The 25,174-nt window shown below is 48.4% G+C and overlaps 9 protein-coding genes across 9 annotated transcripts; 5 read left to right on the top strand and 4 right to left on the bottom strand.

The window, feature by feature from the left end:
• Window positions 1–66: 66 nt before the first annotated feature.
• On the top strand, window positions 67–2,369 carry I302_106346 (uncharacterized protein; the record flags this gene model as incomplete). The annotated part of the gene is made up of 12 exons (XM_019192086.1): window positions 67–350; window positions 419–615; window positions 676–750; window positions 805–938; window positions 989–1,131; window positions 1,185–1,255; window positions 1,314–1,595; window positions 1,649–1,712; window positions 1,788–1,800; window positions 1,851–2,016; window positions 2,070–2,149; window positions 2,211–2,369. The coding sequence occupies 12 exons, from the start codon at window positions 67–69 to the stop codon at window positions 2,367–2,369; spliced, it is 1,668 nt and encodes a 555-aa protein (XP_019046716.1).
• A 343-nt stretch (window positions 2,370–2,712) lies between these two features.
• I302_106345 (uncharacterized protein) lies at window positions 2,713–4,203 on the top strand (the record flags this gene model as incomplete). Its single annotated transcript, XM_065870255.1, has 8 exons — window positions 2,713–2,820; window positions 2,881–2,989; window positions 3,046–3,140; window positions 3,193–3,279; window positions 3,333–3,500; window positions 3,563–3,884; window positions 3,938–4,062; window positions 4,120–4,203. 8 exons carry the CDS (start codon window positions 2,713–2,715, stop codon window positions 4,201–4,203), a joined length of 1,098 nt encoding a protein of 365 aa, XP_065726327.1.
• Window positions 4,204–4,917: 714 nt separating this feature from the next.
• I302_106344 (uncharacterized protein) lies at window positions 4,918–7,482 on the top strand (the record flags this gene model as incomplete). Its single annotated transcript, XM_065870254.1, has 2 exons — window positions 4,918–5,305; window positions 5,372–7,482. The coding sequence occupies 2 exons, from the start codon at window positions 4,918–4,920 to the stop codon at window positions 7,480–7,482; spliced, it is 2,499 nt and encodes an 832-aa protein (XP_065726326.1).
• Window positions 7,483–7,608: 126 nt separating this feature from the next.
• Window positions 7,609–11,275, bottom strand: I302_106343 (uncharacterized protein; the record flags this gene model as incomplete). Its single annotated transcript, XM_019192083.1, has 12 exons — window positions 7,609–7,854; window positions 7,917–7,972; window positions 8,034–8,433; window positions 8,489–8,599; window positions 8,661–8,823; window positions 8,879–9,350; window positions 9,419–10,062; window positions 10,118–10,137; window positions 10,192–10,484; window positions 10,555–10,741; window positions 10,801–11,164; window positions 11,229–11,275. 12 exons carry the CDS (start codon window positions 11,273–11,275, stop codon window positions 7,609–7,611), a joined length of 3,003 nt encoding a protein of 1,000 aa, XP_019046713.1.
• A 509-nt stretch (window positions 11,276–11,784) lies between these two features.
• Window positions 11,785–13,425, bottom strand: I302_106342 (uncharacterized protein; the record flags this gene model as incomplete). The annotated part of the gene is made up of 1 exon (XM_019192082.1): window positions 11,785–13,425. One exon carries the CDS (start codon window positions 13,423–13,425, stop codon window positions 11,785–11,787), a length of 1,641 nt encoding a protein of 546 aa, XP_019046712.1.
• Window positions 13,426–15,150: 1,725 nt separating this feature from the next.
• I302_106341 (uncharacterized protein) lies at window positions 15,151–16,212 on the bottom strand (the record flags this gene model as incomplete). Its single annotated transcript, XM_019192081.1, has 3 exons — window positions 15,151–15,572; window positions 15,640–15,787; window positions 15,922–16,212. The coding sequence occupies 3 exons, from the start codon at window positions 16,210–16,212 to the stop codon at window positions 15,151–15,153; spliced, it is 861 nt and encodes a 286-aa protein (XP_019046711.1).
• A 1,653-nt stretch (window positions 16,213–17,865) lies between these two features.
• Window positions 17,866–18,510, bottom strand: I302_106340 (uncharacterized protein; the record flags this gene model as incomplete). The annotated part of the gene is made up of 3 exons (XM_019192080.1): window positions 17,866–17,942; window positions 18,001–18,148; window positions 18,226–18,510. The coding sequence occupies 3 exons, from the start codon at window positions 18,508–18,510 to the stop codon at window positions 17,866–17,868; spliced, it is 510 nt and encodes a 169-aa protein (XP_019046710.1).
• Window positions 18,511–20,970: 2,460 nt separating this feature from the next.
• I302_106339 (uncharacterized protein) lies at window positions 20,971–22,279 on the top strand (the record flags this gene model as incomplete). The annotated part of the gene is made up of 5 exons (XM_019192079.1): window positions 20,971–21,074; window positions 21,149–21,306; window positions 21,397–21,448; window positions 21,514–21,626; window positions 21,744–22,279. 5 exons carry the CDS (start codon window positions 20,971–20,973, stop codon window positions 22,277–22,279), a joined length of 963 nt encoding a protein of 320 aa, XP_019046709.1.
• Window positions 22,280–23,192: 913 nt separating this feature from the next.
• I302_106338 (uncharacterized protein) lies at window positions 23,193–24,918 on the top strand (the record flags this gene model as incomplete). Its single annotated transcript, XM_019192078.1, has 5 exons — window positions 23,193–23,320; window positions 23,383–23,528; window positions 23,643–23,798; window positions 23,889–24,794; window positions 24,851–24,918. 5 exons carry the CDS (start codon window positions 23,193–23,195, stop codon window positions 24,916–24,918), a joined length of 1,404 nt encoding a protein of 467 aa, XP_019046708.1.
• Window positions 24,919–25,174: the final 256 nt, after the last annotated feature.

The raw sequence follows: 25,174 nt of genomic DNA, 5'->3' as shown, positions 1-25,174 counted from the left end.
GGTGTGACAAAATCTTTTCAAGGCAAATGTGTCATCGCGTTCTGCGACACCCCCGGCTGACACAACATGAGAAAAGACGAAGTGAGAGAAGTGCTGCCGGATCAGACTACCAGGCTGCCCAGGTCCAAGCTTCTTCTTCTGTTCTTAGGACTCCAGATAGCTCTCTTCCTCAGCTTCATCGACTCGACCAGTGTTAGTACCATCCTGCCCATTGTGGGCGCCGATCTGAACGCTACCAGTTCGATAACATGGGCTGGAACCGCTTTTTTGGTTGCAAACACCAGTTTTCAAGTCATTACTTCTCGGCTGTCGGATTGCTTCGGTAGGAAGATTGTGCTCTTGGGGTCGCTGTGAGTCATGGCAAAACAGATCTCGCTGTGCGTCGCTGATCATATTACCATATTCACGATGTCGTCAGATTTCTGTTCGCCTTGGGTGATCTACTGGCGGGTTTCGCAACCAACAAAGTATGGCTGTATTGTGCAAGAGCGGTAGCTGGTATAGGTGGAGGTGGAATCAACTCGCTGTCCATGATCATTATGTCAGATGTAGTCACTTTGCGAGAAAGGGGTCAATATCAGAGTCTCCTGGGAATAGGTATCGCATTGGGTTCAGGTCAGTCCTAGGGTTCGGAATTTCCAAGAGCGATGGGTCCAGTACTGACGATGATTCCAGGTGTCGGTCCCTTCCTTGGTGCAATATTAGCTGAGAAAGTAAGGTGGTCATGGGCATTTTGGATCATCGCGCCTCGTGAGTCTCTCAATGCAGCTTGAACAATCTGGTTTAACAGCTAACTTGATACAGTGAGTGCTCTCACTATGGTCCTGATACAGTTCACGGTGCCTCTCAAGCCTGTCAGTGGAGATTTCAAGGAGAAGCTGAAGAGTATGGACTGGATTGGAAGTGTGCTCAGCTTGACGATGACAGTCACTATATTGGTAAGCTGGTCTTCATCTTTCGTCGGTCCGAGCGCTCAAGAGAGTCACAGGTACCCTTGAGCGGCGGTGGATCTACCTTTGCCTGGAATAGTCCGGTCGTGATAGCGCTCTTCGTGGTTGGTGGTCTGGCCATCATCGGGTTTATATTGGTAGAAACATATGTTGCGAAATTTCCACTCTTTCCAGGAAGACTGTACGTGATAGTCCGAGTACCTGTAGGGCTCGCTCACGCTGATGTGAACGTAGTCTGTCGAATCGGAATGTCTGTTTATTGCTGTTGCAAACGTGGCTCGTCGGAATCGTCTATTACGGAGGGAGTGAGTGCACCAGTCTAGGCCGGGGAATGGAGAACCCGCTGACCTACCCGAGTGACAGTCTATTTCGTTCCCTTGTATCTTCAGAATGTCAAAGGCGACTCTCCTATACTTTCCGCGGCTCTCTTATTACCGTTGGTGCTCGGTCAAGTACTCACCACTACAATATCTGGATTCGTGGTGAAGTGGACTAACCGCACTTGGCCATCGTTCGTTGTCGGTTTCGTCCTATGGACAGCAGGACAAGGTGTCCAACTCTGCTTTGAGAAGGGTACCGGGATGGGGGTGATCATTGGCTGCTTGATTTTGCAAGGTTTCGGTATCGGATCCACCATTCAAAGCAGTGAGTGGTATTGTAGAGTATCCTTCATAGTTTATGCTGATAGTCTCACGTAGCTCTTGTTCTAGCTCAAGCGTCCGGACCGTCGAGCGATAGAGCTGTAGTGACCGGAGTCCGAAAGTGAGTGGCGCAAGGTTATTGATATAGCTATACATTTTAGGCCTCTTCGCTGACGATGGTTTTCCATCTCTCTAGCTTTGCGAGAACTGTAAGCCAATTTGGTCAGATTCCGTAGATATGTCGCTGATAAAGTATTAGAGCGGGGGCGCTATCGGACTGGCGATTGGGAATACTATACTTCAGAATGTCTTCCTTGCAAGCTTGCCTGATGTTCTTCCGCAAGCGACGCGAGAAGAGCTAGCTGAGAACTTTGACTCAATCCAAATGCTGGACGAGGGCATGGTCTCCCTGGTCAGAGATGCATGTAAGTAGCTGAAGCTCGTCACCTCCGCGTCGAGATTGCTAATGATAGCTCAGATATGGACGGCCTACGAAAAGTGTTTATCTTCTTTGTTCCCGTCGTTGCCCTATGTCTCATCATGTGTTTCTTTATCGAGGTCAGTATTTTATCAAACCCGAAAGCATTATAAGACGGCCAGCTGATGGATCATGTCATAGGATATTCCACTTGATGCCCCTCCTCCACCTGTTCTGCCAATGAAGGATGAAGCCGAAGAAATCCCTCGCATCGTAGAGCAGATCAATGAGATAGATAACTCTACTGCTTCTTCTGTCAAAATCACGGAGATAGTCGTGAAGGAGAAGGTCGCTACCTAGGGTAGATTTTGTGAACATATGCATGCATGTCATACAGTGATAGTCATATTCCGGTGAATCAATGAATCGGATTCCTTTGTGCTAATCATCGTATTTTTCGGAATTGCGTACCTGAGTTGTGCATGTGGGCAGGCGAAAAAGATTGTCGGAACATCCTTTGTCTCCGTTTGTATCGATTCCTAAAGTTGCATCCGATTGTCTGTCTTTCCGAAGATAGGGATGAGGTCAGCGAAAAGTGGAGGTCTGACTGCACCTCGCTTGCTCAACTAGATAATGGAGGACTTCTCAGCTCTCCTCATCATGCTCCATCAAGCACACCCATTTCGGACATTGTCATTCCGCCATGGCTCCTCAACTCATGAAGCGCTATATCCTCTCGCACCGTGAAGGTATAGACGGTCTGAAGTTGCAGGCAGACGTCCCTGTACCAGAACTCCGTGGTCCAACCGATGTAAGAGACAACCCAATGTGCGATCTTTCTGTCGGAAGCATAGGCTGACGATGTTCGCAGATCCGGATCAACATCAAATACCTTTCACTGAACGCTAGAGACCTTCAGATAGTCACCAATGATTATCCGGCACCGCATGAGGTGCCGCAAGACTGTGTTCCTGTATCAGGTATGTGTCTGTGTAGAAGCGGTCTGATAGTAATGCTAATCGAGAGGCTCTGCCAGATGGATGTGGTATAGTCGAGGCTGTAGGCAGCGAAGTAACGTTGTTCAAGGTGGGAGATAAAGTAGCCCCAGTCTTTCCTCAAGGCCATCATTATGTGAGTGATATGGGACGTGAGATGGACATGCGGAGGGCTGATAGTAGGATAGGAAGAAGATCTCGCGCTGCGGTCGCTCAAGAGGGGTCTGGGAGGTGCCATTGATGGTGTAGCTGCGGAGTACTTTGTGTGTGATCAAGTGAGTGCGCATGATTTGATGTGCCATTAGAAGAGTTCTGACACTGCCAGCAGGAAGAAGCGGTTCACATCCCCTCCAATTTCGACTGTCTGCAGGGATCTACCCTTCCTGTTGCTTTCACCACTGCCTGGTCCAGTCTCTACTCTCACCATCCCTCTTTGCAAGCCGGACAGACTGTGCTGTGCTTGGGTACCGGAGGTGTATCATTATGTGCAGCTCAGGTGGGTTGGTCTTCCTCCGTCATAAAATTATCACAGCAGTGCTGACGTCCACCCTCCTATAGATTGCACTGGCTGCTGGCGCAAGAGTCATCCTCACTTCCTCATCGCAATCTAAACTTGACAAAGTGTCAAAACTTCTACAAGACCTAATCCCCGCCTCTGCACCTCAAAATGCTATTCAGACTATCGATTATTCCAAGATCGACGCATGGGACGTAGAGGCTACAAGGCTGAATGGAGGGAAGGGTGTAGACTTTGTCATTGAGATAGCCGGTAGAGCGACTCTAGCGAGGAGTATCAGAAGTACCAAACAGGGAGGACTGGTAGCTATTTCGGGTTATATGAGTGATTACAAGCCTATCCCTGATCATCTCATAAAAGAGGGTGAGTCCATATCCTGCCCGTCTTCCAGATTTAGACTGATCATCCAACTGTAGACATCGCCAAAGTCATTCTGTACTCCGCTGCAAACGTTAGAGGAGTCTTCGTCTGCAACAGGGAGGATTTCAAGACTGCTGTCTCTGCGTTGGAGCTTGCAGGGGTCAAGCCTATCATCGACAAGGTTCGTGGCTTTCTGTCTCTTTTCTACCGGTCCCGGTGTTGATGCCTGTGCACATAGGTATTCAATTTCGAGGACATGAAAGATGCTTACCGTTACATGGAGGAAGGAAGACATATTGGCAAAGTGTGCATTGAGCTCTGAGCTGTGCCATACCTACTAGTAGAGGGTGCCCATCATGCAAATGTATAGACGCGATTGATCACAGTCTAGAAGAGACACATCGGACTGTTTACGATCAACCTATGTCGTAATCCGGCTTGAGATGTAATCGCGTATATGTAGTAGATATCCTCAAGTCAGCTATGACGCGTGTTACACTCGGCGATGTGCCTCTTATAAGTCCATGGTCATCTGACTTTTTGTAGACAGGGACAGAGAAACGCATCCAAATCTGGACAAGCGGGGCATTCAGGGTGGTTTTGTGTTAAGGTTGCTGGAATCATACCAGAAGGAGGTTTATTCGATTTAACCGTTGACGTCAATCACTACTGTAGGTAGTGTGCAGCGATCACACCATTCTGTTCAGCATCCTAGGGTTCCAGGTCCCATCCTTCCATCGAGAACATTACTGTCATCGGGATCACATACTCTGCGTCTTCTCAGCTGGCATGAGCCGGTTAAGCGGGGGTCTACGATTGCTGGCACGATGCAGATCGACATACCAGATGTACTCAATCGATCGTACGGAATCGGACATTCCTCCTCAAAGCGGCGTCATGCTGTTTACATCGTCGAGCAATGTCGATGGATGAATGGGATGTTGGTTGATCTATTGACTGAAGTTCATCCATCAAGTAAATCTTCATCCTGTGTGTTATTCCAGTGCAGTCAGCTTGATAGACTACCCTCGTCATTATGATTTCGGCCGCGATACCATCCTTCTTCAGTCTCGACAGCTCACGGCAGTCTTACCTCCATTCCGCCGTGCTCCTGATGGTTCTGGGGGTTGTGACTTTCATCGCTCGTTTGGTGAAGGAAACACATCGTGGACGGGTAGTATCAAGACAGAACGAGAAGAAATCGGATCATCGTATAGAGCAATCACCTCGCCGTCCTGATACCAAGCTTGACACTTCCAATCCCAAAGCAAAATCAAATCGCATACCTTCCCCAGACAAGCCTTACCTGGATGCGTTCCCTGATCTTTCCAGATCTGCAGATTTAGCAAGTGAGAAGGATAGGGGACGTATGAAGAAAGACAAAGAGTTGTACTGGAAGCTACAGAACCTGGAGAATCATCGAGGTGAGCCTGTGCCATTTAGTCCACCACGCTCCAAGATCGTACTAGCTAAGACACCCCCGCGCGTAGACGTTGTCCCAGAGGCTTGTACACGACTTGTTGAGCTCTTCGATCAAACTCTATCCGAATCCCTCAGAAATCCATCAGACACTATCCTTTCCATCCCATCATATGACCCATCCGACCTGCGCAACTTCCTTCATGGTTCCCATCGTTCAGCGGCAAAGCGGTATGAAGCGTACCTTGGGCGACGCAAAGCCGGTGGTCCACGGGAAATGTTCCCCACAAAGGAATACGCCTTGGAATGGCTGAGACTAGCCGGAGTGGTGAAGTACGTTGACGGCGGTTGGTTGGGCGGGATTTTGGGAGTAGGAAATGGCAGAGCATCATGTCTCCCGGACACGGATATGGATGGACAGGGACAGGGCGGCTCACTGGAAAGGATTGTAGCGAAAATGGCTTGGCAAGTCATCTCTGAAGAATTCGGTGATGGAGATTTACAGAAAAATCATATCTACCTTTATGAAAAGCTCCTCAACGATATCAAAGCCGGCGCCCTTCAGTACAATGGATCTACATCGCCAGGTTACATGAAGGGGTTCGATGGATTGAACGATGATCAGGGTGTTCCTAGATGTTGGGAAGCGGCGGTCGCTCAGCAGTGTATAGGCCTTTTAGCATCGACAAAAGAGTTCTTTCCTGAGGCACTAGGTTTCAATATGGCTTACGAGTCTCTTCCTTATCATCTACTCGTGACGGCTAGGGAATTGCAAGAACTGAAAATCGACAATTACTATTTCGCCATTCACGTGACGATAGACAATGCCGACTCGGGTCATTCAGCCATGGCGAGAATGGCTGTCGAAAGATACCTAGAGGGCGTAAGAGCGAGGAATGGTGAAGAAGCTATGAAGAATGTATGGAAGAGAGTCCAAACCGGATATATACTTGCTGAAGGTCTACCGACAACTCCTAGTGGACCAGTGGAGTTTGAGCCTGTCAAAAGTCCTGAGGGCAAAATGTACCGGCAACCTCGTAAACCTCCTGGAGGTGATGTACCTACCCCAGCGGAAAGTAGATTGGTAGAAGTGATCATGAGGAAAGCCAATGCCGCTGAGAAGATGCATTGTACTTCCCGGATGAAGATTGGACTATATACCGTAGAAAAATGGTTGGACCCCTCTGCGCTTACTGAAGAGAAGACATTATCATTCATCCGAGCTTTAGCAGCTAAACGACCATTCGTGATTCCTGGTGAACCTGAGAAAAGTAGGTTTGTGAGGGATTTAGAATGGGGAGGAAAGATGTTCGGAGCATTCACTGGATCAGAATCGGATGTAGTCAAAGCTTGGATCATATCGCTTCAGCCCAAGATCAAGTCGGAAGGGACATATGAGAAGTTTGTTGGTCCGGTCAAGTCTCGATCAGACAAAATAAATACCTCGAACACTGCTTTTGCACAACGGGCGGAAGACTTATGGGCTGTCCACAATAGCTCACCCATTCCTCCACTAACTCTCAATAGTAAGAGATCAGCATTAGATCTCCCATCTGGGCCTAGCTTCACTCAAGCGACATCTGTAGATTACCGCACAATACGTCCGATATGGTACATATCTACCTCATTGTTCGAATGTTTCCCACTTCAACCATCTCGCTTTGCAACTCCCTTGGGAATGGCCTCCCTCCGCCTGATCCGCTCTCTATTGGGCTTTGGAGCATTGCATCTTCCAGAGGATATATGTGCAGGTACGGATGATTTAGGCTTGGAACGACAGAATGATATGAGTGGATTATGGGAATTGGGCGAAAATTTGGATCTCTCCTGTCAAATCAAATCGTCGAACGATATCAAGTTGCTTGCGCAAAATACACCAAAAGGAAGAGTGAATGATTTCTGTGCGAAGTTGTTGGATCTTAGAGCAAGACCTTATGTCAATGCTGCTAGTATATTTGGTGTATGTTTAGCTCTTTGTAAAGGCCTTCAGTCGAATGAAGGGATCGTCGGGATGTTGGAGGAAGAAAAGGATAGGACGACTTTGCGGAGGATAGTCGACGAACAAATCGCTACTATTCTAGAGTTCACGGCATATCAAGTCGAGCGTAAAGAAGTTGAATGGGAAGAAGGGTTCGTACAAGGTTTCATGTGGGCGAAACAGGAATTATTAGCTGTATTATAGGAAGAACGTTTCTGTAGCAATAGTAAGAATTCAGCTGTATAGTATACCATGCATGTATAATTACTTCTACTCTTTCTATTCCTTCTGTATCTCTTCTCCCACAATTCTGGCGGAACTCGATACCGATCAAGTGGAGTATTCTTCTATAACACTTCTCGGTTTGACATAAACACCCAAAGGTTTGTATGGCAGATCATACCCGAACGCCGTCAAAGATCCTAATTCCAGACCACGGGGAGTATCGGTCCACTGCGGTGCGGCCGTTATACCTATCACTATCACCCTTTGACCATACTTGTATTCGGGCGTACCGAGGGCAGTACCATTCTGGGCGTCCAACACCGAGATCAGATCCGGTACACCGCAGATCACCTAGAGTCGTCCGTGATAATGAGCATGTTGTGGAAATAGGACATGGTAGGCGGATGACTTACCTCTGTCTTACCATCTACGGTATGCTCGGCCAAAAGATTCTCATTCTTGAAAGGTACTGCGATTCCAATGTCGTTTTAGCGGGATGTCCTCAATGACTCATCTTTGAGGGTACTCACTCTTCATGACACCCCTGAATTTCTGCTTGGGATGATCTGGATCTTCCGTCGTATCGTCCCCTGCCAGCGCGTGAATCTCTATCTCTCCGTAACTATGCCCCTTGTGCAGCCTTCGTCCCACTTGTACAATCTTCCCTTCGAGAAGTACCCTAGCAGCCTTCGATCCACCAAGAGAGTCCACCAAGACCGAGCCGATATTGTCCATGTTGGCCTGTTTATTTGCCAGGGCAACTGCCCTTCCAATACGCCATGATTGGGATACAGTATTCTTGATCAAAGCTTTTTCGCATTCCACCTTTGTGAGTGGCCGAGCGACCACCTGAGCCGCAGTGCCCATCTCCATACATGCTGCTCGGAGAATCGAGTCTACTTCCTTGTAGTGCTTGACTCTGGTGAGGAACTGTGTAGATTGTGAGCACAATTGTGAATGCAAATGGGGAGAATATGTTACTCACAAGTTCCGCTCCATCTCGGCTACACATGTATGTTGGCAGTACCATCGAGGCCTTATCATCCTTGGCATACACATTGACGGTAGTCTGCCACCCTGTAGGATATGCTCGTCCCTGATCGTACGAAGCTTCTTGTAAGAGAATGTATATGCCAGAAGATGGTCAAATAACTCACCATAAAATCACCATCGATAATGGGTACGTTCAGATCCGTACTTGATCCTCCTACCATAGCTACCATCCCATTACCGCCACCTATCTCTACAGCTGCTACAGCGCCTAATTTGCTGCTATCAAGGTTCATGAATTTGAGCAAAGAATGCACAGCTTGCCCAGATCTGTGCGGGTTCGTCAGCATGATGACCGACCAGCGAAAGCAGAAGATAGACTAACCCGGATGACATTAGTCTTTCAGCAGCTACTTCGGGACTACCAATCCCTCCACCGTACATCACCACCTTATCAGGGTCCAAGCTCTGGATATCGATGACTTTAGTCGTCGCACCAGCGCGGAACATCTCTCTAAGTGCTAGATAAACATTATGTGGGTTTCCGCCACCTCCCGTACCGAGTATGTAGCATCCAGTGGAGATCCACTCGATGTCCAATTCCGATAAAGTCCATTCTCCATTTTTGACATCCGGTTTATACTGTAAGATATCTTCAGCAGTGACTGGAATATCCTTCTCCGGTATCTTTCTATTGGCGTTGGCGACTTCTGCTGGTTTGACGGGAGATCGAAGGTCCCATTTACGAGATGTTTCTGGAGATAAAGCTGTCTTATCGTCTCCTTGGTGGGAGGTACTAGCTATACCTGTCCATTCTCCCGCGGCTTTCACGTAAAATCTGCATCTCCCGGTCGTATCTGATAGATAGTACTCCATCAGCAAGCATGAGAGCGTATGGACAGCACAACAGCAGAGGTAGGCTCACAAGCGATAGGAATAGCCTCGCTTTCCACGATGACTGTATGATCCTTATCCGCTCCAGCAGCCACAGCTTTTTCTATCGCCCTCTGCTCCACAATTTTCTGCACTTCTTGGACCGACATCTTGGACGTATCTTCGAACGTGTCGATCACTCCGGATATCTGAGCACAAGCAGCTCCCACTGCATTTGCAGCATCGTAGAAGGGGAATCGATGGACTGTGCTGACTCCTTTCAGTTCATCAGGTACCAAGATCGCTCCTCCGCCCACCAGGTAGACAGGAACATCCTGAGCAGAGGTTTTCATAGTGTCTACCGCTGATTCTAGTATCTGCCTGATCTTCTCCTGAGCCCTATTTACATCTTCCGCAGGAATCTTCTCGACCAATTCAGGATTTCCGATCGATTTGGCTCGACCGCTGGCGATCACCACATCGGTAGTCGTGAGGACGTCACCACCGAAAGCTATGCCCAATTCATGTATTCTATAACCTACTGAGTCTGGGCCGATGGATGTTCTACTACTTGAGTCTCTTCGAACACGCGATCCACCACCCAGGCCAATGGAATACACATGGGGCATTGAGAAGTTGAGGGGAACACCGCAGAGCTTATGGTAGGCTGATGCTTGACGAGGAAAACCGGTAGGACTGGGGCAATTTCAGCTCAGCATATTACACGAGATAAGAGAATGGGTGTACTCACAGTAGTACACCGATTTCAGTCTTATGCCAGAGATCAGCACACAAACACGGATCGAGGTGATGAAGAGCGCTCACGGTGGTACCGCCCACATCCATCACCAGCGCAGTCTCCTTCTTTCTCTCCTGATCTCCCAGATTAGCTAAGAAGTTTGCACCCCGCATCGAATTGGTAGGTCCACTGGAGAAAGTCTTTATAGGGAATTTGGCGGCCATCTCGCTGGTCATCAGAGTACCATCGTTGGAAGTGAGGAACAAAGGGCATGATAGGTCTAAAGCGAGGGTGGAATTCTGAAAACCTGCGACGGTGATTTGAGCGAATCCTAAGAGAGCGGCATTGAGGATGGTGGCGTTCTCCCTCTGTAGTAAACCTGTCGAAGAGACAAATCAGTATCCCGAATGTCGAAATGGACGCCAGAGGGTGATTATCCTTGCACTCACCAATATTGGCTACTTCCTTACTTATACATACTTTCACGCCGGGCAACTCAGCATGTATGATCTCCCTGACGAATTCCTCCTGTCTTATCTCCCTATCTATCGGAGAGTAAGAAGCCGATACGGCGACTGTTCTTATGCCTTGTTTCCTGATTTCCTCACAAATACCTCTTATCTCTAGCGGGTCGACCTGTACACAGCTTCAGCTCAGGTTGCCTGTCTCTGCATCCAAGAATGCACACGACTCACCGAAGAGATCTCCGACCCGTCCACCTGTAATCCCCCTTCAGCGAAGAAACATGGCCCTTCCAACACATGTCTAAGCTCATAAGGAAACGACACGAATGGAGGAGCGAGTCTACCGAAAGGTCCCGATAATCTAATGACAGCTACTCTCTCCAGTTTCGAGACGTCCCTTTCTACAAGACTATTGACGAAGGAGGTGGTGCCGATTGATATAGCTTGTATTGCATTTTTATCGATACTGGCTTTCAGCAAAGTCTGTTTGATAGCTTCTTGAATACCTGTAGTCACGTCTGGTGTGGTAGGTGCTTTGTAAGTTGCGAGGATCGGACGAGAAGAACCTGGTGTGACGTCGAGTATGACTGCATCGCTGGACCCAATATCAGCACAAGCATCATGGCAGCGAGTAGTAGCTTGGCTCGTCGCGAACTTACGTGTTGGTACCACCCACATCCACTCCTATACGGTAATTACCGACCATGATGGGCTATGAGAGATCAGAGACCTCTGATCTGGAAGTTGGGAATAGATCAAGATCGTCATTGGGCCAATCTCTTTTGCGGATGTTGCTTGAAACCCATGATTGCTTATCTGATTGTGATACGGAGACCAATTGGCGCCTTGGGGATGGCTTGGCCTTCCTTTCGTTCGGACGAACAGAACATAAACAGGCGCGATAGGGTGCGATTACGATCCAGTAAAGGCGAATTCCTAATGAAGCTGCATCGAATCACTCATCGGATTAGGAAGATTACTAATAGTTCAGGGAACTCTCGCTTAAATCCGATGGTGAACTGCTACAAGTGACTTATCATCAGCGGATCGTGCATGTGTATGCAGCAGATTGTGTATGTAATGCATAGTCTGCTATGTGTATTATAAGCAACATAAAACCCAAAATTATAAAGAAAAATTGTCTATAAGTCAGGTATCATCCGACTGGTCTAATCCGTTCTGTATCGACTTTAGGCTGGTAAGCAGATGAACAGTCTAAGCGCTAGCCCAAAGAGCGATAGCGTTTGGTCCACCACAGTTCTCCTTGTTGTTACCCGCACATTTCATGTTACATTGAGTGGACAATGCCGAGATGGTCGCACCGTTGGAGAATGAATTTCCACAATAACATTCTGATCCGTATTCCAACCCAGCGTATTTGAATCCCTCCAATTGACAGAACGAAGTACATCTTTCGATGGACATAAACTCGTCGTTGATCGAATCGCCGGTCAGGGCTCGACCCGACACCTCCATGATACATCCTTGGTAAGAGTATGAACCGGTCACCTGGAGGTTGAGAGCAAGAGAAGGGTTGTTGTACAGTTGCAAGGCGCTTGGACCACCGCAGGTTGAGGTACTGTCACCTGCACAAACCTTGTTACAGTTTGACGAAGGGAGGGAGAGGGAAGCGCCGTTGACGAGCGAATCCCCGCAGTAACATTCTCGACCGTATTCCACACCGGCGTATTGGAACCCTTGGGTCTCGCAGTATTCCAGACACTTACTGACGGTCATGGAATCGTCAGCCCAAGATGCTGAGGCGAGCGCCCGACCGGTGGACCCCTCGGCGATACATGACGTAGAGGCTGAGGACCACCCTGCAGGAAGAGAGGGGGCGTTGTAGTAGAGTTGAACGGCGTTGGAACCTCCACAGGTGTGGGCAGCATCGCCTTTGCAGGTCATGGTACAGGCTGAAGAGGGTCGATCGAAGGAAGCACCATTGGAAAGTGAGTTACCACAGTAACATTCTCTAGCGTATTCGAGACCAGCATATCGGAATCCCTTGTCTTGACAGAAAGCGATGCATGATCCGACTGTCATGGAGTCACTGGAGTACCTGGCGGACGACAGAGCTCGACCGGTGGTACCTTCGGAGATACATGTGGTGGAGGCGGCAGTCCAACCGGAAGGAAGGGTAAGTGGGCTGGTGGTAAGGTCGGAAGAGAGGGTTGAACGAGCGGAATCAGAGACCAAAAGCGAGATGGCATTGCTACCTCCGCAAATCGAGGAGGAATCACCTTTGCATTTCATGTTGCATCCTGTAGAGGTCTTGAGGAGAGAAGCGCCGTTGGAAAGGACAGAACCACACCAACATTCAGAGCTGTATTCCAGACCGGCGAGAGTGTAGCCGTTTGAAGTGCAGTAGGCGGCACATGCGAAGGGGGTCATACCCTTAGAGTCGGAGTAGTGAACGCCAGTGAGAGCTCGACCGGACACTTCAGAAATACAGACGGCGCTGTCCGACCATCCGGAGGGAAGAGAGGGGACAACGATGGACGAGGCGGAAGCAGAAGCAGAACTGGAGGTGGAGGTAGAAGTGGAAGTGGAAGTACTGGTGGTGCTGCTGGAAGTAGAAGTACTGGTGATGGTGTCGGAAGTCGAGGTAGTAGAGTTGCTGGTTGTAGAGGTAGAAGTAGAGGAATCTTCGACGACAACAGTGACAGTGTTGGGTTCATCTGCGTCATCGTCGGATTCGACAGGTTCAGCTACGGGGTCAGGCTCGGGCTCTTCAGGTTGAGGTTCATCGATGGTGACGAGTCCGACGGTATCGTCGTCCGCGTTTTGTCTGACAATCGCAGCACCGTTGACCATGCTCATGGCCAAGGTAAGGGAAAGTAAAGCTGAGGCGAGCATCTTTAGAAAGGGATGAAGATTGGTCGGATCAAGAGGACGTAAGAGGGAAGATGGACTTGTAGAATCGTCGAGGACGTTCAATTGTTCCTTGTTGTTGTTGTTTTTTTCCGGATGAGAAAAGGAGAAGACAGAATCGGTACCAGCATCTCGCCAAATTGAGTCCTTTATATATACCCTTCTGCAGAGTACAAGTATGCTCGACTTGAGGTTTTTTTTTTTTCGACACCTTCCTCCTTGGGATGCAAACACAAACTGCGGCGCGCAACCGAAGAAGCGGAAACCCTTATCGGATATCTCGGAGCCGCCAACTTTACAAGCTGGAAAGGTTGTTCATGCAGAACGATAGTATGTTACCTTGGGCGACATGCGTTATCCATGCATGTTCTTTTGTTTACACCATGGAATCCTCCCGTGAAGGGAACCAAATGTCTGGTAAAAGGTGTGGTGAACAACCCGTTCCTGACGATCTCATAATTATCCGGGTGCCTGGGGATCCCATACCGAGAGATGGCAGAACAAAAGCACCAGTCGAAATTTCCTGACTTTCTTTGTTCTGATTAAGCAAGCGAGTAGGAAGGAAGGAAGGAACCTAGGATCAGTGTATCCGAGTCATACCATGCGAGTTGTACGTAAATTCCAATAGACCAATGGATAAGCCATCTCAATCGTTTTTATGCTTGACCAAAACAGTTTTCCCTGTTTTTAAACTTCCTTCTGGTTAACTGCTTTAACTGTAGATGCTCTCGGGACGGACGTTGGGTTTTCGGTTATCCTTTGCTGAAGCCTACTCGGATCAAAACAAGGCACTGACAGTAGAAAAAGACTTCGGGCGTCCCAACATGCAGTATAAGCGAGAGAGCAGAACGGCATGAGTGATCTGCATCTTATATTCCTATATTCATCCGAGCTCGCCGATCCTGCATGGGTACCTGCAGATCATTTTCAGCTGATTTACACTCGACCGTTACTTTTCTAATCCGGTGCAATAACATCTTTTCCTCTCCCTCTTCCCCGAAATTGATTTTGGAATAAGAGAAAAGCCAGAGCTCAAGCCAACCGGAACCCAGATTACCACTCACAACGCGGCTGCGCGCCGTCCCATCTATGTCAGCAGCCATCTTTACGGATCTTATGAGAACACACTTTAATCGCACGCCAAACCGGTTTAGGGCGGTTGGTCATGTCTGCCAAGCCGAAGCAACGTCCTAGATTACCTCGAGCGGGTCTTTTTGGCGCTGCAAGGGAGGGAAGGTATGGGAGAACCGGCCGAGACGGGCACTGGTGGTAAGAGTAAGGTTGACCTCAGATATCATCAGGCTTTATTTGATCCGGTGCGCTCTACTGTGAGCAGAGCATAGTGCTTCTCATGAGTGTTTTGGGACATGATGGACCTTCTCGTGGCCGAGAGAATGATCTGCTTTTCGACAAGGCAGTTTGTATGTCGAAGAATCACGTTTGTTCGTCGGGAGATAAATAGAATGTGATGTGTCAAGAGACCGGACATAAGGGGTGAAATGTCCATATTCATCCATCACCACGCTTCATCAGATATATACGAAATGGAGGCGGAAATACAATTATGAATGAAATAAACAAGAAAATTACGAAGCTAAAGTAATCGTCCGTTTCAATTCCCCTTGTTCATGTTTGGCTTTCCTGCCTATTTCCTATAGGGATAGTCGAGACCACCTCATCGAGGATAGTGAGAGAAAATTGGCGAATAATCTAGTTTTGACCGACTGTGACGACAGTCGCAGATGGCTGAGCGGCGAGGGATGCCCTAGAGATCACTGACACCTCAGGTCCTTGTGACCACGAAATGGCGGTTCGAGTAGGAGCGACAGTCCATGAAGTGACGGTAACTTCCGGGCCGACTGATCCAGAGATTACTGATGGAGCAGGTCCGGTAGACCAGGAGACCACTGAGCTTTCAGGTCCGACCGACCAGGAGGCATTCGAGGGAGCAGGTCCAATTGAGCCGGATGCTACTGTGGTTGCAGGACCTACTGACCACGATGCGGCTGATGGTGCAGGTCCTACTGATCCAACAGCGACAGTCACGGGACCGCTTAGGGCGGAATAAGCCTTAGGCTCGGTAGGAGCGACCGAACTTGTCCATGAGGAGAGACCGTAGCTGATGTTGAAGACTGCGGGCATGGCCTGTGTGAGCTGGCTGCAATTCCCATGATCCGGGAGGAGCTGAGGTGGACATACCTTGATTGGTGTTTCCGGTAGTACATTCATAAGTCTGAATACCCTCGTCACCTTGGTCCAAACATTGATCTCCCCCTGTGATAGCTATTCTGTTATCGGCGGTGAGATACCAAGTCTGCTGGTACAAGGTAGGGTAGGAGGTCCAAACCTATTTCAAACCCATATGGTTCAGCCTCGTAGCTTGACTGTCAAGGACAAGCGACTCGAATAGGCAGTGCATCGCATACCACTCGATGTGGTTTTATGGATTGGTGCACTAGGCGAGTAGTTAACAAGACTCACCTTCAAGGCCCCGTTGTTACCTGGCACAGAACCTGCATCGAGAGCCAAGCCCGTACCGAAGAGTATGACGCTGCCTGAACCAGGGTTGATATCCCACTTGGTGAGGTAATCAGGTTCGGCGGTGGTGCAATTGACAGACTCGACTGCTGAACCAACTTCCGCGGGAGATTTGACACCCAGACATTTACCTTCTCGCGCAGAGACGATCCATGCCGCATCGTATCGCTTGATGGGTGTGGCAGAGACCACTCCGGCGAGGAGAGGGAGAAGTAAGAACGATGAAGAGAACATATTGTCGAGTATTCTTTGGGCTTTGTCGAGAGATATAGGATACTTAGGCTGGATGACGAGCGATGGAGTGAAGGATGAAGATTATGATCGAGTGACCTCGTGCAGTTGTTGAGCAGCTTTTTATTCGTGCCAAACCCACCTTGCAAACAAAGCGACTACTCTGTAATGATTTGTAATCGTCATACCGACCGCAAGGCATTATCCGCTCTCCTCTATCAGTCAGGCTTGCTCTCAACATGCCACAAACAGGATGAACCACTGCGCCAAGCTTCGTGTGGGCGGGTACTTGCCCTGGACCGAACAAGGTTAGACATACTGATTCCCACCCATCAGTTGTCGGAAGACGGAAAAGCATAATGGCTAGAAGCATGATCTTCATAAGGCCCTCTGACTGTGGATGATTATTTGCAATGTCATTCGTGCGTAAGGCTGTGCAAAGTCGAACTTCTGACGTCTGATCCCGATGATTGCTGTGCAGCGTTGATTGGTTGATAAAATCATTTCACTTCGGAAGCAAACTTCATGGAACCACGCCGAGGGGAACGTGCCACATTCCATATAGTTCAAGGGATGCTCGTCACTATTCGATGTATATGGTTCATCCTCTGATCCGATGTACGATCTCGTGCGTGGATGCAAGTCAATGGTAATAGCTTGAAAAAGCGGTTGTACCTGATACCACAAAACGATTGTGTGGAAGTTCCTGCCGGTGTGATACTCGCCTTTTTGTGTGCTTTATTCACGGCGCAGGCACAAGAGCGATTGTTGATAGTGCACGGAACATCCCCGAGGGGATCGCCTGGAGGGAAAAGCCTGGAATAGTCCCTGCTGTATTGCCGCATGAGATACGTTATGTTTTCTCAATAAGATGGGCGCCCAGTAAAGGAGGATAAGGTTGGAACGACCAAACCCCAAGTCATGGGGATATCGGTTGAACCGAATTCGAGTCCACCTTCGGACAGAATACCTCTCAGCCCATCCCGCCACAGTGTGACGGATAAGGCTGTGCAAGTGGACTAGGTCAGACGATATTGCAGACATGTTGAAAGTGGAGAACATACACGGTGAGTGCTCCACATTTTTGCGTCTGCATTCTTTCCCTGCAGAAACCGGACATTTGGATAGACAATCGTACACGACTGACTGTCTCATGTGAAATGCTGACATGGTAGAATTGTTGCATCGCCTCATAATGGTTGACCCGGTTCGGATCGGGCGAGGAATGTTATAGAATGAAGTACGACCGAGACCGAGCCCTACGGTCTGGCTGATGCAGTATCTCATTATGGAACGCTTTCCAGTTGATTGTTCTTTCGTGGGCGAGGGACAAGTCACAACGCACATCCTCTGTTCAAGTCCACAGTTTGTTACCTTCCAATGAGTTCTGCTCACCAGGGTTCGCTGAGCATTGTCTACGGACTTGCAATTTGCCCTCACAAACAACGATGCATTCACTTTCATACATACCGTATCTACACATGGGTTTTCTGGTTTACTATCTTTCCTGCCTGTTATAACTTGATATCCTAACAAAGTCCATTGTCCGTTCCATCCCAACAATCAACAATTGAATACACAGCGAGAATTATAACTTGATTTAACTCATTCCAAGGGCAATGTCCATTTCATCCGTTAGATCCTCCGTTTGGCACCTTAGACAGGACAAGTACAAGAGGGTCGAGCGGAGGAAGAGGACGAGGAAGGTGTAGAGCCTCCACCGACGTTGAAGACTAAGTTACATGTTTGTCAATACAAGATTGAACAGTCTACGGAGATGGATTGGCTCACCTTGGTTGGTGTTTCCGGTGGTGCATTGGTAAGTTTGGATACCGTTCGTACCCTCATCGAGACATTGGTTACCACCTGTAATGGCGATTCTGTTGTCTCCGGTCAGGTACCATGTTTGTTGGTATAACGTGGGGTAGGAAGTCCAAACCTATATCCCAATTCGATATTAGCAGCGTAAACTGTCAGAATGGGAAGGTCGAGGTTCGACGGTGTGACTGATCTCACCTTCAATGCCCCGTTGTTTCCAGGGTTAGACCCAGCATCGAGAGCGAGTCCCGTTCCAGATAAGATGACGCTACCTGACCCGGGGTTGATATCCCACCTGGTGAAGTAGTTTGTTCCCGCACAGGAGACTGATACGACCGGTGATCCCACACCTGGGGGAGAGAGGACACCTAGACATTGACCATCTCGTCCAGAGACGATTTGGGCGCTGGTGTATCGTCGCACTGGGGATGCTGAGATCAAAGCAAGGAGGGGGAGAATGACTAGGAGGAGTGAGGCGAACATGTCTTTGAGGTTGTAAGTTTGTTGTGCTGGTTTGTTCGAGTGAGTAAGGTAAGTTGATAGATGGTGGAAGACAGGACGAAACGATTTGATCATTTGGGTGAGCTTTTTATACCATGCCTTTTCCCACCCATCGTTCTTTGAAAGATACGTATGATCTTGCGTTGACCCCCTCGCCATCTCATGTCTTACGATGTACTTTTACACCGCAACATCCCTTCCGCTCTCTTATTCCAGCTTACCCCTCACATCTAACTCTGATCCTCTTCGTACATGCTCGATGTCAACGAGTGTACAGGATGAGATCTTGGCCTCGTGCTCGGCAGCTCGTTTGGGGGACCCTTCCATGCGTATCTGATCAGAGATCTCATGACTGTCTGTTCGAGTCAGACGAAAGAGGCAAGTAGGCAAACGATGATTAGTTCACGGAGAAAAGAAAAGAAAAGCAGAATTAGTATCTCCCCTACGAGCTGCATGAAGAGCGAGGAACGACGTAACTGACTCATGATCAGGACGACGTTGGTGATACTTCTTACTTCGGATAGATCTATTTGGGACAGGCAGGTCAGAGGCGATGTTCGCTTATTTCATGAGTGTTGGAACTGGTAGGCTGTGTATTTTGAATACAGGTTCCTCTCTGGTCTGGTCGATTCGAGTAATAGCGGAATCTGTAGGTAGGCTTTTTTTTATCTTATCATGTGATGTACTGCTAGGTTTACAGCCGGAATGTCTCATCTCGGGTACCTATGCATAGCTCTTCCGTCTGGTCGATAAGATGAAAGGGCGGCTGTGGTGAGCTGGGAAGCATAAGCATGCTTCGATATCAGTCATGTGCGATGATAACCCCGTTGTCAAAGTGAGACATCCATTCGGTATTTGTTCGACCGTGAAATAGGTTGTACGCCAAACTCTGTCTATTCTTAGTTCTAGGCTTGTATAGGTAATCTTGTGATGCCATAATGAGAGATAGCCGAATAAGGGAGTTGATGAGTTGATGTTGATGATCATGTGGTGTGCTGAGGAGTGAGTGGTATGTTCATACACAGCCCCCGAACATCTGGACATTCCATTTCGAATTTGTGGTAAGTAACCTCGTGACTTTGCGGATGGCGCGGGTCTGCCCCGCGATTACAGTACTTGTACCGTATGGGTGAGAGATTTTGAAGCTACTCTCTGACATTGGGATGCGACAGCGATGTCGATGAGATGATGCTGTGTTATGTTCAAAGATGACCAACGTGCTTGATTAAAAGTAAAAGTAGATCGTGCATGGGCATCCTATCCTTATCCATGTCGAACCAAGTCTTGTTCGGTTGGGTTTTACCGGGTGCGTGAGTTGAGCGTCGTCTCCTTGGATTTTTGGACTTTGGACTGGATCCAGATCTGCTGAGAGTCGTGCGAGGCATGTTGTAGATTTATATGTTTGCAGTATGACACATGGATGTACTGGGATTAGATGCTCCTCAATCTCTTTTGATGTACGATGAAAAGCATGCATGCAGGTTCGTGAGTAAGGTTAAAACGCGTCCACTGTCATGTAAAGCACAGTGCGCAAAGCTAAGCTACGAGTACAGGGAGGGAGTGGTATGACGCGTTGGGGTTGAAATTTCCTTCCCCCTTCCCCCAATTTATTCCCTTGTTGTTCTTCTTTACATATCTACATATCTGCATATCTATCATTATCCATTGATAAGACTACATGCAGGCATGTTCATCGCATTACATGTCTTCGCTCACAGTAGCCAGCAATCGTCCAGATACAAAAGGATTCTTGGGAATGAAATGGATTGATAAACCATGGACCAGGGAAGTGGGTCAAGGGCGTTTCACTAACGGCTGGCTCGGACTAATTATCAATTCACATAACCACATACACACAAAAGGTGATTTAACGAGAGGGAACAGACAGAAAGATGTCTTGGATTCAAGGACGGGGAGAGAGGAATGTTGACACGAACCAACCACAAAGAAGCAAGACCCTTTGATTAGTCTTAGTTGATTGAGAAGGATGCTTTGGTCGCTTGGCATGATCAACAATAACAACAATGATTGGATGGATAGATGAATGGATTCCTTTCAAAAGTTCAATCTTCCTTCCAATCTTACTTCTTACTCCCTCCTTTCATCATTCACTGGGTCTGGGTAATTTGGTCGAGTTAAAGATTACTCTTATACCCATTCTTTAGGTGAACAGTCAACAGTCGATCTGTTCAACCTCAACACGACCCTTCCTCGATCTCGCCATCACATTACACACGCACCCATTCAAATCAACACGTTTAAACGACTCGATCAACACGCTCTTCACAACGTTTTTTGCCGATTGATATACACACTCATTTGATCTTCTCCCCCTCCTGCGACCTACAGATATAGATCAACAGATAAAGATAAATAGACACCTGGTCCACACTTCTTCCCGATATCCGCAGTCAGACATCTCATCGGCCCCGCCAAATCAACATGTTCGCCCAAAGTACACTCTCTATACTACCTTCTCTTCTCCTGTTCGTTCCTTGGATAGTGAACGCTTCGATCTTTTCTCAGACAGATGTCAAGTTGACTTTGTAAGTTTCATTTATCCGCTCTCGCCCCCTCTCATACTCACTGCGCTGTAGATTGACTTGGTCTCATGATATAGCTACTACGATGTAGGGGATAAAGGAGGATGTGGAAAGGCAGCAGGTGATCCCGTACCAGCTGGCTGGGCGGATTCATCAGGTATCAATGCTGGTACGACCTATTGTGAGCAACAGAGGGGGATGAGCTTGAATCAGATTGGAACGAATAGGATTGTCGGTGAGTGCGATCTTCCTAACCTATTAACCCCTCCGTTCCCGAGCCTACGATGACAGATTGCTGACGGACATTTTTCGGTTGATATGATAGCATTCGACCAAGATAAAGTCTGGGCAGACCCTGCTCAGTGGTGTGGAAGAGAGTGAGTCATCCTGCTAATCTACCCTCGATGTCCGCCTGTAGCTGATGATGGTATTGATGGTGCAGAGTGAAGGTGTACGGACCAGATGGTGGGGAATTGGTAATGCCCGATGGACCATTCTATATTTGGGATAGTTGTCTGAACTGTGCAGGCGGTGGGAAAATCCTTGATGTCTCGGGTGAGCTTCCAACTTCATCGTCCCCTCCAGCTTCCGTTCCCTCTCTGTATTTCTTGTCTTTACCAGCTAGGGAGATCCTACGCTCTTGCTAATTTTCTTATTTGCGATGGGATACAGGCGAAGCTTTCGTCAAGTCCAAAGGCGGTACCTGCGGAGGCAATAACCCCACCGGATTCAGATACGATGTCATGGACAACTATGTCGTGGACCCAACAGTGGGATTAGAAAATTCAGGAGCAGGAGCAGGAGGAACCAGCACACCAGCAGCACCACCGTCTTCCCAACCCGTCATACCGGGTTTTTCATCTACACCAGCTGTCGTACCTTCCCTTGCTCCGTCTCCCTCATCGGCTGGTGTAGCCTATTCATCTTCTTATGAACCTCAACCTCAACCTCCCGCTTCTACTGCGCCTGCGCCTGTACAACCTTCTTCTGTCGTTCAGCCTACCGTACCCGATATCCAACCAACCCAGACAGGAGGAAGGCAGCGACCCACCGGATGGGGCAATCATGGAAATTGGAACAACAATCTCGCTGCTGGTGCTGCTGCTACGGCAAGTCCGATCGCAGCTGTTGCCGAGTCCAATTCGACCAATGGGACGATCAACATCTGCAGAAGGAGACGAAGAAGAAGACTTTCTAAATTCCATTAAGTGAGCTTGCGGCACGTGCATTTGTGGTATTATGGATCTTAAGCTGATATCCGACTTTGTCACTGTAGATATACCGAAGCTCTGGTAGCTTGGCGGAAAGGTGTATAGAGTGCACATTTGCTTTGGATTTGGGTTTCGGTCTGTTTGGGCACCCTTGATGGGATGGTTTGATCAGAAAGACAGATACGTACTGGTACGTATTTAGTTATCTAGTGTTCTGGCTTTGGGTTTATGAAACGTTTGGAACGTCCTGGCTGCATACTTTACTCATCATTCAAGATCAGAAACCAATGTACACTTACTCTCAATCTCCATTTGGGCTAAACTGACGCTGGAATACGGGGAGCCTTCATGCCCGGGGACATCTCAATGAAGTATGCTAACCAGAGTTCAAGCATCACTCGAGCACTTCAACAGATATTCTAGTATGACTCGGTCAAGGTATGCTTGCAGACTCAAAGGAAGGGTGTAGAACGAGGATTTTCGGTGATCTGATCTGCGTGATTGGCCAATCTTCTCTTTCTCCTTGAAGGGGTCAATCAATTCATTCAATTTGATTAAAGGATGTGCAATTGTCCTTGTTCTTGTTCTTGGTAATTGCCGATATCCTTTAATTCCATAGGGAACCCATTGAAAGGATCGACATGAGAATCCATCATTGTTCTTGGCGATACTGTGGCTCTTCTCTTGAATAGACATATATCTTGGAGGCATATATATATTAGGTGTTCAAGGTCTACTGATCTGATACTATCTCAACCAGCCAATAGATGTGAAAAAGACTTTGACAGCCCTTTTCGCTTATTCGTTCATTCATTCGGTGATCTCGCTTGATCCGCTCATTTCTTCAACTTGTATCATCTACTTCTTTCTTCGCCTTCAGTCAAGATTCCAAATTCATACGCCCGGCGCGATGATCAACCTCAATACACTCATTACGAAACGATCCTCGATCACTCTGATACCCTTGCTGTTGGCGTCGGGGTCGATGGTGAGGGGTTACGAAACCTTGTTGGAACTTCAGGATGCACTTGGTACAGTGTGAGTGGGATATCCCTGATGAGTTGAACGCTGTGTCGCTCTTGCTGAGGTTGTGGATATAGGTATTATGATGGAGAATGGCACACGAACGGTGATCCCTGTGCTGGAACCAAGGGCGGCCAGGGCTGGTCAGACACTCAGATTGGGACACCTGGATGTGAGCAGCATGGGCCATTACAGGCCTCTTTGAAAACTAATAGGATTGTCGGTGAGTACCGCATCCACTCTTCTCGATGTACTGTCTTGAGGATTTATCTCCTGGAGAAACCTAGATCAACGCTGATTTGGTTGATTGGTTGACTAATGGGGGACTGCACTTCAGCCCTCAACGAAACTCTCATGGAAGGTGATCTTTCAGCATGGTGCGGCAAGGAAGTGAAGATCTTCCAAGGGGAGGAAGAAGTCGTATTTGACGAGCCCCTTGTCCTCTGGGATACATGTCTGGAGTGCTCCACATCTGTCAGAGTGGATTTTGGAGGTACGTGTCAATTGTCCCATACCACACTTAGAAAAGTGATATCTGACTGACTAAATATCGTTGCTCTTTTCTTTTGATCCGATTCCACAGTCGGACCGTTTATGAAAGTGAACCCTCAAGGATGCACCGAACAGGACAATAACGCCCCTGGTCTCACAGTCAGAGTAGTCGATAATCAAATTTGGGAACCTGCCCAAGCGTCCACTTCCCATACACCTACCCCGGCTTCCACACTTTACACTGGAGGTATATATAACTGGTCACCAAATGGTGGGCATTGTACGGTCAATCCCTGGGGAGCAGTCATTAGCGGCAACGCAGCTGCCAACCGGAATTTCCCACCGCCCATTTGGCTCTCGCCCCAAGGCGGTACCCCCGTACCCTGCGGTGGTGATGCTGGGGCAGCTGGCGTTACCGCTACTGCGACCGCAGGTGTGGGATTCAATACCGGAATCGTCAGTGCCAGTGAAGCTCCTTCCTTAGCACCAACGGGAGTTCAATCCGTACCCTACACTACATCTAGCGTACCTGCAGCCACTGTTGCGACAGGACCGCCTACCTCCATTCCTGGCACTGAACAGTCCTCCGTAATCGATGGGTATCCCGTCCACTCTGCCAGTGGTCTGCCTACAGGTGTGGCCGCAAACGCTAGCTCTGCGACTGCTATCCCACCCGGAGGCACCGCCTCAACCGGCACCGGCTCATCTGCCGGTATACCCACATCAATCCCTTCAGCCTTATCCAGCATCGGTGCTGGTGCCGGTGCTTCCTTACCTGGCATCAACGCTTTTGCAAGCGCTCCGTCTGGAGGCTCGGTCGCATCGTCTGCTTCTGCCGGGAGCATGGCTGGAGCTACCGCTGCCGCTGCTGCAAGTGGACAAGCCGCCCAAGAAATCCCAGGATCGGAAGAAGCAGATTGTGAGAAGGGAACGTATTCGTGTGATGGGCTGAACTTGAGGATCTGTGGGGACATCCAATCGGGAACGAACAGAATTGGTAAGTAGAGTAAAACAGTGTTTTTGATCAACTTGCTGACCCTTGTGATACTCTAGGCTGGATCCCTACTGGCCAATGCCCTACGCAATGTGAGGCCGATTGCGGAGTTATCATGTGCAATTGATTGTGATCCAGATGGATTGGCTAATGGTTGTTGTGGAATGGACAGCGAAACGAAGATCGAGGAGATAAGCTCGCTTCGGTCCCATGGTTGAGCAAAACGAATTTACGTGCTTGCTGTTTTGTGTTGAACGGTAATTTCTATGGACAGTTCTATGCAAGTAGCTAAAGTATGTGTCTATCAACACTTTGATACCCTGCATGCTATTTATCCTCATGTCTTACTGTTTCAATTCTGCAAGGACGCTGTGGCCTGAAGC

Source organism: Kwoniella bestiolae, chromosome 4 (genome assembly GCF_000512585.2).
Source record: "Kwoniella bestiolae CBS 10118 chromosome 4, complete sequence".
NCBI classification, from domain to species: domain Eukaryota; kingdom Fungi; phylum Basidiomycota; class Tremellomycetes; order Tremellales; family Cryptococcaceae; genus Kwoniella; species Kwoniella bestiolae.
Note: the sequence above shows the minus strand (reverse complement) of the source record. Positions and strands in the feature narration are given on the sequence as shown.